An 11972-nucleotide genomic window follows, 5' to 3' on the forward strand; every position below is an offset into this window, starting at 1 on the left:
CCAGACGATTTATATGGTCAAGTATGAACCAAGGATGTGAGGAACACACCCTGAAGAGGCATTAAAGTCAGGCCTGCAGCAGACTGACCAGTTAAATATGTAGTCTCTCAAGTGCACATTTTTTTTCAAGGATTAAAAAAATTTTCCGATATTCAGAGGACCACTGGTTGTTTCGGTTTGAACTCTGTTTAATGTCTACACTGCTGTATAAGTTTCATTTTCCTAAGCATATGTGTGTACTTTATGAGCAAGTCGATAATACAAAAGTGAGAACTAAGGACAGGGCAAAGGAATACCGTAAGTTTAATACTGCAACTGCTCCTCAACGGTGTGCTGGAGAGCTTGGGGAAGTTTTAAGGTCATCTACAAATGTATACAATCCCCCCCAGCCCCCCCCCGTGTGGATACATTTTCAGTGGAAAGATGGAGAACAGGGAGGCAGAATGGCCAGTCAGATTACAGGAATCTGGGGAGGTCAACCTATTTAAATTTTTGAATGTTTTTCTGGCCTCACAGCATACTGTTTCTTGTGCCTAGTGCTTGGGTCCTCAAAGGAAAGAAATGAGACAGAAAATACACAGAAGAAAGGGGTTTCTTCTTTTAATAGCTGTACATATCAATCGGGTGTGATCTTTTCACTTGTGCATGTAAGTATTCACTGATTAAATTGGACTAAATCTTCCAGTGGAAAAAAAGAGATTTAATAAGAAAAGGGCAAAGGGAGGCCGAGAGGCCGAGCCAGCACAGAGCCATGGAGCAAGTAAGGAGAAAGAACTAAGAGAAAAATGGAGAAACCCGAATAGAAAACTCGGTAACTGGAGGAAAGGGTCTTACAGCTGTCCAGTTTACCCCAGGCCACCGTCCCCAGCCACGCGCTAGCCGACTGGCGCTAGAAACGCCGAGGTCAGACACGCCCCCTACCGTCTGGGAGAGGGGAGGGCAGCCGCGACTCGGCAGGGCCCGGCGCGTGGACACCCGGATGGCGGGGCCGGAGGACGCGGGTTTGCAACCGAGGCTGGAGGACAGGATCTAGAGAGGTGGCCGCGCCGCGCCGCGCCGCCCCGCTGGGTGTCAACGAGGAGCGACGGGAGCGCCCGAGGGGCCTGCACGTGATCCGGCTCAAAACCAGGTACCGTCGGCACGCGTCCGCTCCCCTCCCAGGCCGCGGTAAAGAGACGCTCCGGAGTGACTGTCCCACTTCACTGCCACCAAAGCGGACGGTGACTCCGCTTAGGGCTGGACTTCGCCAACTTCACCGGCTGTCCACTTTAAAGACGAAGATCAGAACAAGAACCCACGCTCGCCGTCCCTTCCTGGAGCCCCCAGACCGTGGGGAACTACATAGACAGGAACCGCAGAGCCGCGGTCAGCGGAGAGGAGGGCTGCCGGGGTAGCGGACCGGAAACCGGCGTCTCCTCCCCGCCCCCCGAACCAGCTTCCGCCCGCCTGCTGCTGCTCTGGCCTTTTAAGGCAGGCAGACCGCAGCACAGCCGGGGGAAGGCTTGTGCGCTTGCGCAGCGCGGGTTGTCTCCGGGAAGTGTGAGTATCCACGTGGAGGCCCCGCAGGTCGGCCTGGCGGCCTCTGTGTGCCGCAGCCTCCTCCCTCCCGCCACCTAGGGATCCCAAAGGAGTCCCGTTCTCACCCGTGGCAGGTTCGCGGGACTTTTTCGTGGGCTCGAGGAAGGCCCGTCTGTGGCCCCGAGGTGGCAGGAGGGACGGGGAGTCCCGCCGCGGCGCTCTCTTGACCCGCGCGTTGTCCACCAGTATTGCCGATTACCGGTCTCAAGGGTGACTCTACTCCGCCATAACTTGCCATCTAGGGTCAAAGGCAGGGCGAACCGTTAAGATTCAGCTTAAGGATACCTTCGGCTCCATTGTCCCAGCTGAACGTGGGCGTGGAGCAGGAGAACCACAAAGAAAACCACCATCACCACCAAAAACAAAACAAAACCCGGGAGCTGCTGTCCACTCGTGTCCAGACAGGTTAGGTGCCCAGGGCCGTCACTGTCACTTTGTGTACCTTTATGCAGTTCCAAACCCAAGTAGTAGCAGGAGCGTGCCCCTGGTGGAGTTGTAGAGGTCTAGGTGTTTCCCCCTTGGAAGTATCACTTGACAGGAACTCACAGCCTGTTTTTTACTTTGAACTTGTAGAAGAGCTTCAACAGCGTTTTGAGGTTACTAAAGACAATGCAACTTCTGACTCCGGTGTCTTTCAGGATTCTTTTTGCATGACAGGTCTCAAGAGAGAGCTAGACTCAGAAGAAATGGCCTTGGTACCTTATGAGGAGAACTCAGAAATAGGGCTCCAGAAATTTCACAAACCCCTCACCACCTTCTCTTTTGCAAACCACACCATCCAGATCCGTCAGGACTGGAGGCAACTGGGAGTCGCAGCAGTGGTTTGGGATGCGGTAAGTCAGCACTGCGGAGCCTCTGAAAACGTCCACAGTCGTGACTACTCTAGAAAGAAAATGGATTGCTTTATTGAGATAGGATTCACATATGCGCCCCACCAGGGTCAAGTATGCAGAAACACTGGGCTGCTCAGCACATTCATGGCAATGAGCCCATTACTAACTCAATTTATGTATGAGTTTTTCATCGTCCCTGAATTCCCTTTGCTGGCACATGGCATTTTTAAAAGCTGAGGGAAGTGAAATGAGTGACCATTAGTTAGTTGAGTATCAGAAGACTGAAAAGAAAGCAGGAGCCAGGTTGCACCAAGCACTCAGTTCGTTAGTTTCTCAAACACCACACAGAGAATGTGTAGAGCCAGAGCCAGGAATTAACACCCTGTTTTAAGTTTTCCATAGCTCAAAAAGATGATGAGTCCAATCTGCTGTTAAATCAGTGATTGGCATGAAGTCCTCTATACTAGGATATCGCTGTGGGAAAGAAGTAAAAATCACGAGATTGTGAACGAATGTTCACTCCACGGGTGAAATTCCAAAACTTGTGGTGAAAACCTACCTTCTGATGCCCAGAGTCTCCATGGGACAGCGACTCAGCAGGGCTCACGGAGCTGTGGGCATTGAAATGTTTCTAGCTTGGCTCAGGAAATCAAAGCTCATTGAAGAAAATCAGAAGTCACTGAAATCATTTCTTCCAGAATAGCTTTGTAAACATCATGCAAATGTGCTGTGACACAGTAAAAAAAAAAAAAAAAGCTGCTAAGATGCAGTTGGCTCCTAGCCAGTTTGTGCTGTACTGGGGCTTTGGCACATCAAGCCTGTGTTTGCTCTAGTAGGTTGCCTTGCAGCTGCAGCTAAGTTCCTGTGCATTGGGAATTATACTTTGCCAACAGGGAGGGGAAGAAGGAAAGGGGAGAGAGGGAGGGAAAGGGAGAACATGCATGTTTTTGTCCCTTGTGTCTTCCTGCCAGCATTTGGCATCCTGAAGCTGTACAGCTCTTCAAACGCTTGCTGACCTTATTCATATTCACATTGTGTTTTGACTCAGGCCATCGTTCTTTCCACGTATCTGGAGATGGGTGCTGTGGAGCTCAGGGGCTGCTCTGCTGTGGAGCTGGGTGCTGGCACAGGGCTGGTGGGCATAGTGGCTGCCTTGCTGGGTGAGTGCAATGGGCTAGCTCTCTCCTAAGTGGGCAGAACTCATTGAGAGGTACACTTGCTGTTTCCTTAGCAGAGAATGAGTGGTTCAGATTCCCCCTTACTGAGTTAACTTCTTTCTCCCGTGTTGATGAGTTGCTGGCCTGCTGCTGGCGCCCTCAGGCTGGGACTGACAAGAACCTCTTCTCTTTCTCTCATCCTCTTGTTCATACTTCTACTGAGAGGTCACCTTTCTCCCTTTGATTTTATGATGCAGACAACAGAATTGGACAATAACCTTTGTGTACAGTTTCTTTGGCTTAAAATGCTAAGTCCATAGACTACCAGACTTAATCCTGTGAAGTAAGTGGGACAGACAATCCTTGTCCTTCATTGTTGATGAGATAGCTGGGTTTTTCCCCCTAGGGAAGATGGGTCCCTCAAATGTACACTGACATTTTATTTCAAGAAATTATATTGATAGTCTGTAATTCTTAGATGACACCAATCTATCAGCCTTCATCTGATACAAGTATTGATTTTTTTTTTTTCTTGTTGGAGATAGTATCTTAAGTGCTGGCCAGGCTGGCCTTGAACTTATAGTCCTCCTTTCTCAGCCCCCTGAGCGTAAGAAAAGTTTTAAAAATAGAAACAGAACTAAAACATGTCCCGATTTTGAAACCTTGGAAAGGAGTTTTTAGAGTTTATGTTTTGGCAGTCTTAGTCATTTGTCCCTGAATCCAGGGGTCACTTACAAAGTGCCTGCTGGGTCAGTGTGGGTAGCACAGAAAAAGGTTAAGAGAAGTAAATGATGCTCTGCAGAATGGTAGGATTGGGTGTGAGGCTTTCTCAGTAAAAGAGCAGTTCCTGTGTTGGGGGTGGGCTTTGTATTCACAGTGTCATTTTCAGAGTGGACCTGTGTCATAAGTACGCTTCATCATGAGTTCTCATCAAGGGCTGACAAAGAGTTAATAAGTAACCCGCCCAAGGTTACAAAATCTCATGGTGAGATTTTAAATTTAGTTCTGACTTTCAAACTTGGGGTTTTAGGTTGCAAATCCCCAGAATCTTTATGCTGGTTGGGAACTATTTCTAGATGGAAATAAAAATCCGATTTTGAAGATAGGATTCAGTAAGTTGGGTTGAGTCAGAGAATTTGCATTTTAAGAATCTGTGTAATTTGATGCTTAGGTAAGTCTAGAGACCCCTGTCCTAAAATACCACGCTTAGGAAGGTGCTACCTGTTGACTCACTGTCCCTCCATCACAATTCTGTGCTGAGCCTTGGACCCGTGTTTCTGAACACCAGTATTGCTCCCTGGCTGTTGTCTAGTACCTCAAGCAGCACAAGAAAAGCGCAGTGTTTCTTCTCTTCCTGCCTTGCTTCTGAGTTACCATCATTGTCCCAGTAGTCATCCAGGAGTTGAGGGATAGGCTGTATATTTAGTCTCATTCTTAAAACAGCCTCACATGACAAGTAGACCTACTTGGCTTACAATTCTCTTCAGGTGATGTAAGGAATGGGACCACAGAGTTCATAGGTTGTTGTTAGATTTCAAATTCAACCCCCATGAACTCTATGGAGTCTCTTTAACTGTTTCTCTCAGTGCTGATCTGAGCCCTCATCCTCTGTTCCCTACATGACCATAGCCTCCTCCTACCTGGTCTCTGCTTTCTCGTGCTCACTTCTTAGAGAAGCTGTCAGATACTTATCTGTATTGTGCAGTTAGTTGATGATGTGATCCATGTTTAAACATGCCTTTCTTCGTGTTGCTTCGGACTACACCCTAGGCTTGTTGGCAAGACTGTACAGCTCATCAGTGTCTTCCATCTTCTGAGTTCCCAGGACCACACTGAATGAATGACCTTTTCTCCTTCCCCAGCTCCTGGCCTTATATTACATGTAAATTCAGGTTCGCCTTCCTTTGGCCTCTCTCTTGAGGACTAGCTTTCTGAACACATAATTTCTGGTGCACACCGTGTTCTAGCTGATCTGCCTCCACTGCACCACAGCAATTCTTTGCGATCTCTCACTCAGGAGACCAGTAAGGATTTTCCTGCTCAGCTTTGTGTCTCCAGCACATAGTGTATGTTTGAATGTTTAATCACAAGTAAAGCAGTTCACATTGTTTTTCATTCGTGAGTGCCACACACTGTTTTTACTAGGTCCATTTCCATTGCCATTGTCGTTTATGGACTGTATTAGCTTGCTTTTCTGCTAGCAGAATATATCTTAGAGGAAATCATTTTCTCACTGTCTTCTTGTTTGGTCCAACATTGTGCCCTTCCTTACCTTATCTTATTCACCAAGCTGTAACCAACCTAGGTAAAGTGCACGTTTTCCTACCAGGGCCTGTGCTGGCTCAGCTGAGTGTGGCTGAAGTGAACACTATGCTGGTCTCCTCTGGCTGGCGGTAGTCACGTAGATATTGGTAGAATTGGTAAATGTTAGGGTAATGTTCAATTGACATGAAGACCCTGTGCCAGCTCTGAAACACCTAGTAAATTAGTGGTACCTAGAAGGTACAGATCTAGGTACCTTGCCTTTCTACCCAGGGTAGGCATGAGAGAAGTTATCGGAGTAAGTACTGAGCCGCAGCTTAAAGGAGTAGATTGCTCTGTGTACTAAGAAATAGGCAGGTAAGAACTAATTCAAACCAGGAAGGCTGACTGCGGTTTTTACTGTCAGAGAACAGTCATTGAGTTCTGCCTATTGGGCAACACTGTCTGCCAGTGAATCATTAGAGAGGTAGGTCCAGGCTTCAAGACAGCTTGAGCATTTATCAGTAGCTCTACCTGGAACTCATTTAATTGCATACCGCCTCAGTGTTTTCTCAAGATAAGAAACACCTGGTGTGAGCTGCCACTGGAAAGGAGAGATTAGAAAAAAGTGTACAAGAAAGATAGTATTATGAAGGAATAAAACAATTTTCAATCAAAACTAGACTTTGTGATGAGTTGTAATAAGACTAAGCTGATACGGTTGGCTGTGGTTTGGTCTTCTACACACATTGGTTAAAAAAAAATAGACCTTTTACTTCAGTGTCAGTAACCCATCAACACAGATGAGTAAAACACGGTGCCGTTAATTTCCTCATCTGCATGTGGGGTAGTGCTTGGAGAACGTGAACTGGCCTTGTAACGTGTTGGCTGGTATACACTAAGCCTGTCCACTAATTCCAAGGCCAGTTTATCAATAATTACGGATGGCTCACACAGGCAGCATAGCTGCTTCAAAAAAGCACGGAGGTGGCCTGGACATTCTCAGTAGCTGAGTTGTTTCTTGTGATTTTGTCTTAACTTTGTTCCTCTAAAGCAGAGTCTTTTTAAGTTTGTATTTGTATCTTCTCATCTTGATCTTCATATTCTGCTTCTTGATTTCTCATTCTGAGCTCTACTTATTTGAAAGTTATGATCCAGTGAAACAAGTTGAGTGGTGAATGCTCCTGACGGTTGGGCCACCTCTATCCAGGAGCATTAGCTGTGTCATTCTGTGACTCTAAGGGAGGAGTGCCACAGAAGCAGGCTGAAGGTTTACTTTTATTTTTGCAGCATACAAGGAGTCCCATTCTGGTCTAGTTACCTGCCTGCAGAAGGGTGTGGTATTCTGCATAATAGCTGGAATATTTAGATAATGCCCTGTGTTAACTAGTAGACCCTTCCTGTCTACTATGGTTGTATGATTTCACCTTACTTTGTTTGTTCCACATTGTAGGTGCTCATGTGACTATCACAGACCGAAAAGTAACATTAGAATTTCTTAAGTCAAATGTTGAAGCAAACTTACCTCTCCATATCCAACCCAAGGTTATTATTAAGGAGCTGACTTGGGGACAAAATTTGGAAAGTTTTTCCCCTGGAGAATTTGATCTCATACTTGGAGCTGATGTTATATACTTGGAAGATACCTTCACAGACCTTCTTCGAACACTGGAACATCTCTGTAGCAACCACTCGGTGATTCTTTTAGCTTGCCGAATTCGCTATGAACGGGATAGTAACTTCTTAACGATGCTGGAGAGGCAATTTACTGTGAGTAAGGTTCACTACGATCCTGAGAAGGATGTGCACATTTACAAAGCACAGAAGAGAAGAAACCAGAGGGAGGACTTGTAGTGGCATTATTTTCTAACTCAGTGTGTCAGTTAAGGTCGTACAGCTAGAACTCTAACCATGTTAATAGCATGGCAGACTGCAAGGCCATTCAACCAGAGCTGCTCAAGGAACAAAGCACACGTGTGCTTTGTAGACAGATTGATGCCTTGTCCCATTGCTGTAAATGCCAGACATGATTCGCTCACTGCTGAGCAATAAATGTGCAAGTTTGGCTGGTGTTCTTTCCTTACTTCGTGTGCCTGCTTGGTAAGCAGTTTCCACTGACGAGCTGATAGAGTGGTGCAAGTGTCTTTAAACTGGTGAGAGTCAGTCATGCATTCTGGGCTATATATATAGTTTGTCTCCATTTCCTTGTCTGCTGTGTGTTTTACTACATGTGTTCCCTGAAATGCTTGTGCTGTTGGAGTCTCTTGCTTTTTGTGAGATAAAGACTTAACCATAGCCCCAGCTGGATCTGACACTGTAGACCAGGCGGACCTCAAGCCGAGTTCAATTCTCTCTCCTCTGCTCCGAGTGCTGGGATTGCAGGTGTGTGCCATGCCACCTGACTTACCATTTAATCTGTAAGAGGAGGGTGAGTTTTGCAGGTCTCATACTTTTTTATACCAGATTTCAAGAGTAAGTATATAAGCAAAGTATATGTATGTATGTAGATAAGTATAAAGTATACAAGCAAAATAAAAATTTTACATTTGAAATTACCTAAACTTGTGGCTTGAAATTTTCTTCCAAAACTAAGATTTGTTTCAACTTTGCTGTTTCTTTGCGTTATTATCTATTTCTTGGATGTTTTTTTCTGCCTCCTTTTAGTATATCAATTTTTAAAAGATAAATCTCATTTCTTCACAAAAGGTAGCTCCCAAGGCATAAACTGTTTTGTACCTACAATCACTCGTTGATACCAGGATCCCTGGTGGTTTGCAAGGTGCTGGCTGGGTGACCTCTTTCGTTTTGCTTCCCCAGTGTCCAGTAAAAGTATATAATCAAGTCATCAAGGTAAAAACATCAAGGTCATTGATGTTTTGTGGTGCTAGGGATCAAATCCAGGGTTTTGCACACACTAGGTAAACACTAACCCTGAGTTATTACATCCCTAGCCAGAGGTTACTGGTTTTTGAGATTTTTTTCTGGGTAGACTTTATGAATAATATTATTACTTTAATGTAAAAGCTTTTCCTTTTAAAGTTTTGACTAAAAACTTAAGCAGCTTAGACCATAGCATATTTTAATCACAGTGGTATTTGGTAATAGAAATGTGCTATATTTGTTGACTAGACTATTCAAAGACCTCTTTTTTTTTTTTTAAATAAATATTTTGGATACAAGAGTACTTGATAATGTTTTCTACATCTATTTAAAATTGTAGTTGTATTAGTCAGAGCCTTCTCTAAAGGAATAGAATGGGTGAGGGGATCTAGATTAGGGTAAGTGGGAATGTTCCCAAGGGAGGGAGAACAGCAGGCCTGGGATGGAGAGTTTTGGGCTGCATCTGGAAAAGTACTCTAATTCTTTAGAGCTGGATCTTTACATCTGTGGGTTCTGGTCACTGGCTATAAGGGGCACAACCTTGAGCTGAAGAAAATACCTGTAGAGAGGTGCAACTGTCAGAAAATTTATTCCTTTACATAGTAATCAGAATTGTAATTCATACCGTTACAATGAACTAAACACTAGTTTTTTAAAATTGGTATTTTAATTATGTGTGCAGGATAATCATGTAGTGCATATAGAAGCTAGAGTTAGTTGTTGGATCCTGTGGAGCTAGAATTACAGGTTATTGTGAACCGCCTGGGTGCTGGGAATTGAACTTGGTCCTCTGGAGCAGCAGCAAATGTTCCACCTCTCCTGTCCCTGAATGATAGATGCCTGTTACTATTTTAGACAGTCTAAGCCAAGTTGCCCAGGCTGACCAGGAACAACAACTTCCTCTACTTCCTCAAAAATGGGATTACAGAGATACGCCATCACTTCCAGCTTGCCTGCAATATTCTTTCAGCAAATGCAGTTTATACTGGAAACAACACACCACTAACTTTTAGGTGGTCGTAAAGGCAGCTCAATAACACTGCTGCATAAAAAAAATGAATCCATTATGGAAGATTTACCTAAATTTATCACTTCATTTCTGTTTCCTTTCTTCTCTCCTTACCCAAGTATGTCTCAAGAAATAGAGTCTCGGGCTGTTAAAATAGCAAAGCATGCTCTCAATAACAAAGTTACTTGAATGTGTTGTATAAGATTTATCAATAACCTATACCATTTAGCTGCTATGCTTTCCCTGGCCTCTTGAGACATGGTCTCCCTATATAGTCCAGGATGATATTAAACTGATCCTCCTGTCTCAGTCTCTTGCACACTTTTCTATATCCCCAGATAACTTCTATATATTGGAAGCATTTTCCACTAATATTTTTTTTTTCTTTTCTGGTTTTTCAAGACAGGCTTTCTTTGTGTTGCCTGATTGTCTGGGAACTCACTCTGTAGACCAGGCTGGCCTCCAACTCACAGAGATCTGCCTGCCTCTGCTTCCCAAGTGCTGGGATTAAAGGCATGCACCACCACAGACTGGCTTCTACTAGCTTTTTAATAGAAAACAAAAAACAAAACTAAACAACAAAAAACATCAATGTACACAGTATTGATAAGTATTGATACACAGCAACCAACTTAAGAGTTGGTAGAAAGCACGCATATCCGCCCCATAGAAAAGTAGCACTCAAGTTCTTTACAGAAGAGGGCTATCATTGTAGTGAGAGGCTACACTAGCCAGCCAGGAGTGTTCTTGCACTCGCACAAGCTGGATAAATGATCTGGGCAGTCTTTAGTTGTGCTTCAACACTTGAAGACTTATTGCCCAAAGGTTCTTAATGCTGTGAAATTGTAAACACTTCTTGGCAAAGCCAGGAAAGAGTTAAGTTTGATAATTCTGAGAAGGGACTGGAGAGACAGCTCACTGGTTAAGAGCACTGGCTGCTCTTCCAGAGGTCCTGAGTTCAATTCCCAGCACCTACGTAGCAGCTCATAACTCCAGATCCAGATGACTGGAACAAGACATACAAGCAGGCAAAACACCAATGCACATGAAATAAAAATAAATTAAAAAGAAAAAAGGCAGAACACCTGAGGCAAGTCTCAGCAAATAAATACTGTTTATTTGCAAATAACATGGGATGCTGATTATGAAGGTAAAAGGGAAAACTAATGGACTAGAAGTCCATTAACAGAACAACCTTATGCAAAAGTGCCTCTGCTATTTCAAATTTTCTTCTAAAACCAACAAAGGTGGAGTCAGAGATGAAAGCAGCTGAGATGCAGCTCAGCATCAATTACTTGCCTAGCATGCAAGAGCCCATGGTTCAATCTCTACATATTTGAAGATGTAGGATGTGGCAGAGCCCTTGTATGAACAGGGTACTGGGCTCAATTCCAGTATCACAGAAACACATTTAATAAAAAAAGCTAGACACAAACACACACATATTATGATTTCTTTTATTTGTAATAATTGAGATTGCTAAAAAGCAGAAAGCAGACTGTGAGTTGCAGAGGCAGGAAGAAAAAGAGGAAACAGTTGAGTGGGTATAGGACTTTATCCAGGTGACAGAACTGTGAACTACACAAAATGTGTGAATGCAGTTATCACTAAGTGGTTCATTTTACAATATAATTTTGCTACTCATATCTCAATTAAAAGCAAAAATATTCATTCCTGGAAACGAACCTGCTTTTCACTTGATGTTAGTCTTTATCTGGTGAATGCTTAAAATGTGGAGAAAATGCAGTCTTTAACGGGCAAGGTGGCATGGATGAACACAGGACTTTCCCGGGCTTGACAATCAATTTAATGGAAAGTGGCACCATTTATGACATTTTGAAAAATGCCTGAAGGGACAGATTTGGAGGAGAAACTAGAAGTTCTGTTTGAGACTGTGCTTTCCAAAGTGTAACAAACATGAAAGTCTAGGATTCATTGCAAAGCAAGGGGGTACCAACTATACAAAGTTATTGCAATTATATTCTTGGAAAAATATGTTAGACTTTGAGAAAAAGCATTGTCACTCCAGTTCCTCGAAGTGTGTCTTCAATGAATGTCAGTACCAACATGGAGACAGCCATTTTCCAGAGGTCCACAGCTTATAAGTAATATGTAATCACAGGACTGAACTGTTTGGCACAACTCTGGCTTATACTTTTTGTCTTCATAAAATCAATGCCATCCTTTCTTTCTTTCTTTCCTTTCTTTCTTTCTCTTTTTTTCTTTCTTTCTTTCTCTTTTTTTCTTTCTCTTTTTTTCTTTCTTTCTTTCTTT

The 11972-nt window shown here is 43.8% G+C and overlaps 1 protein-coding gene across 4 annotated transcripts; it reads left to right on the forward strand.

Annotated features, from left to right (window-relative positions):
• The first annotated feature begins 880 nt into the window (after positions 1–880).
• On the forward strand, positions 881–7874 carry Mettl21a (methyltransferase 21A, HSPA lysine). 4 transcript variants are annotated; one of them, XM_055616922.1, is made up of 4 exons: positions 881–1539; positions 2236–2411; positions 3460–3571; positions 7263–7874. In XM_055616922.1, the coding sequence occupies exons 2-4, from the start codon at positions 2265–2267 to the stop codon at positions 7661–7663; spliced, it is 660 nt and encodes a 219-aa protein (XP_055472897.1). In that variant the 5' UTR covers positions 881–1539; positions 2236–2264; the 3' UTR covers positions 7664–7874. The 4 variants fall into 4 exon arrangements, with proteins under 4 accessions (XP_055472897.1, XP_055472895.1, XP_055472896.1 ...); XM_055616920.1 differs by having other exon boundaries at positions 882–1539; positions 2217–2411; XM_055616921.1 differs by lacking the exon at positions 881–1539 and adding an exon at positions 1557–1983 and having other exon boundaries at positions 2217–2411.
• The last annotated feature ends 4098 nt before the right edge of the window (positions 7875–11972 follow it).

This window comes from Psammomys obesus, unplaced genomic scaffold, assembly GCF_907164565.1.
Source record: "Psammomys obesus unplaced genomic scaffold, mPsaObe1.curated_primary_1811, whole genome shotgun sequence".
Taxonomy (NCBI): domain Eukaryota; kingdom Metazoa; phylum Chordata; class Mammalia; order Rodentia; family Muridae; genus Psammomys; species Psammomys obesus.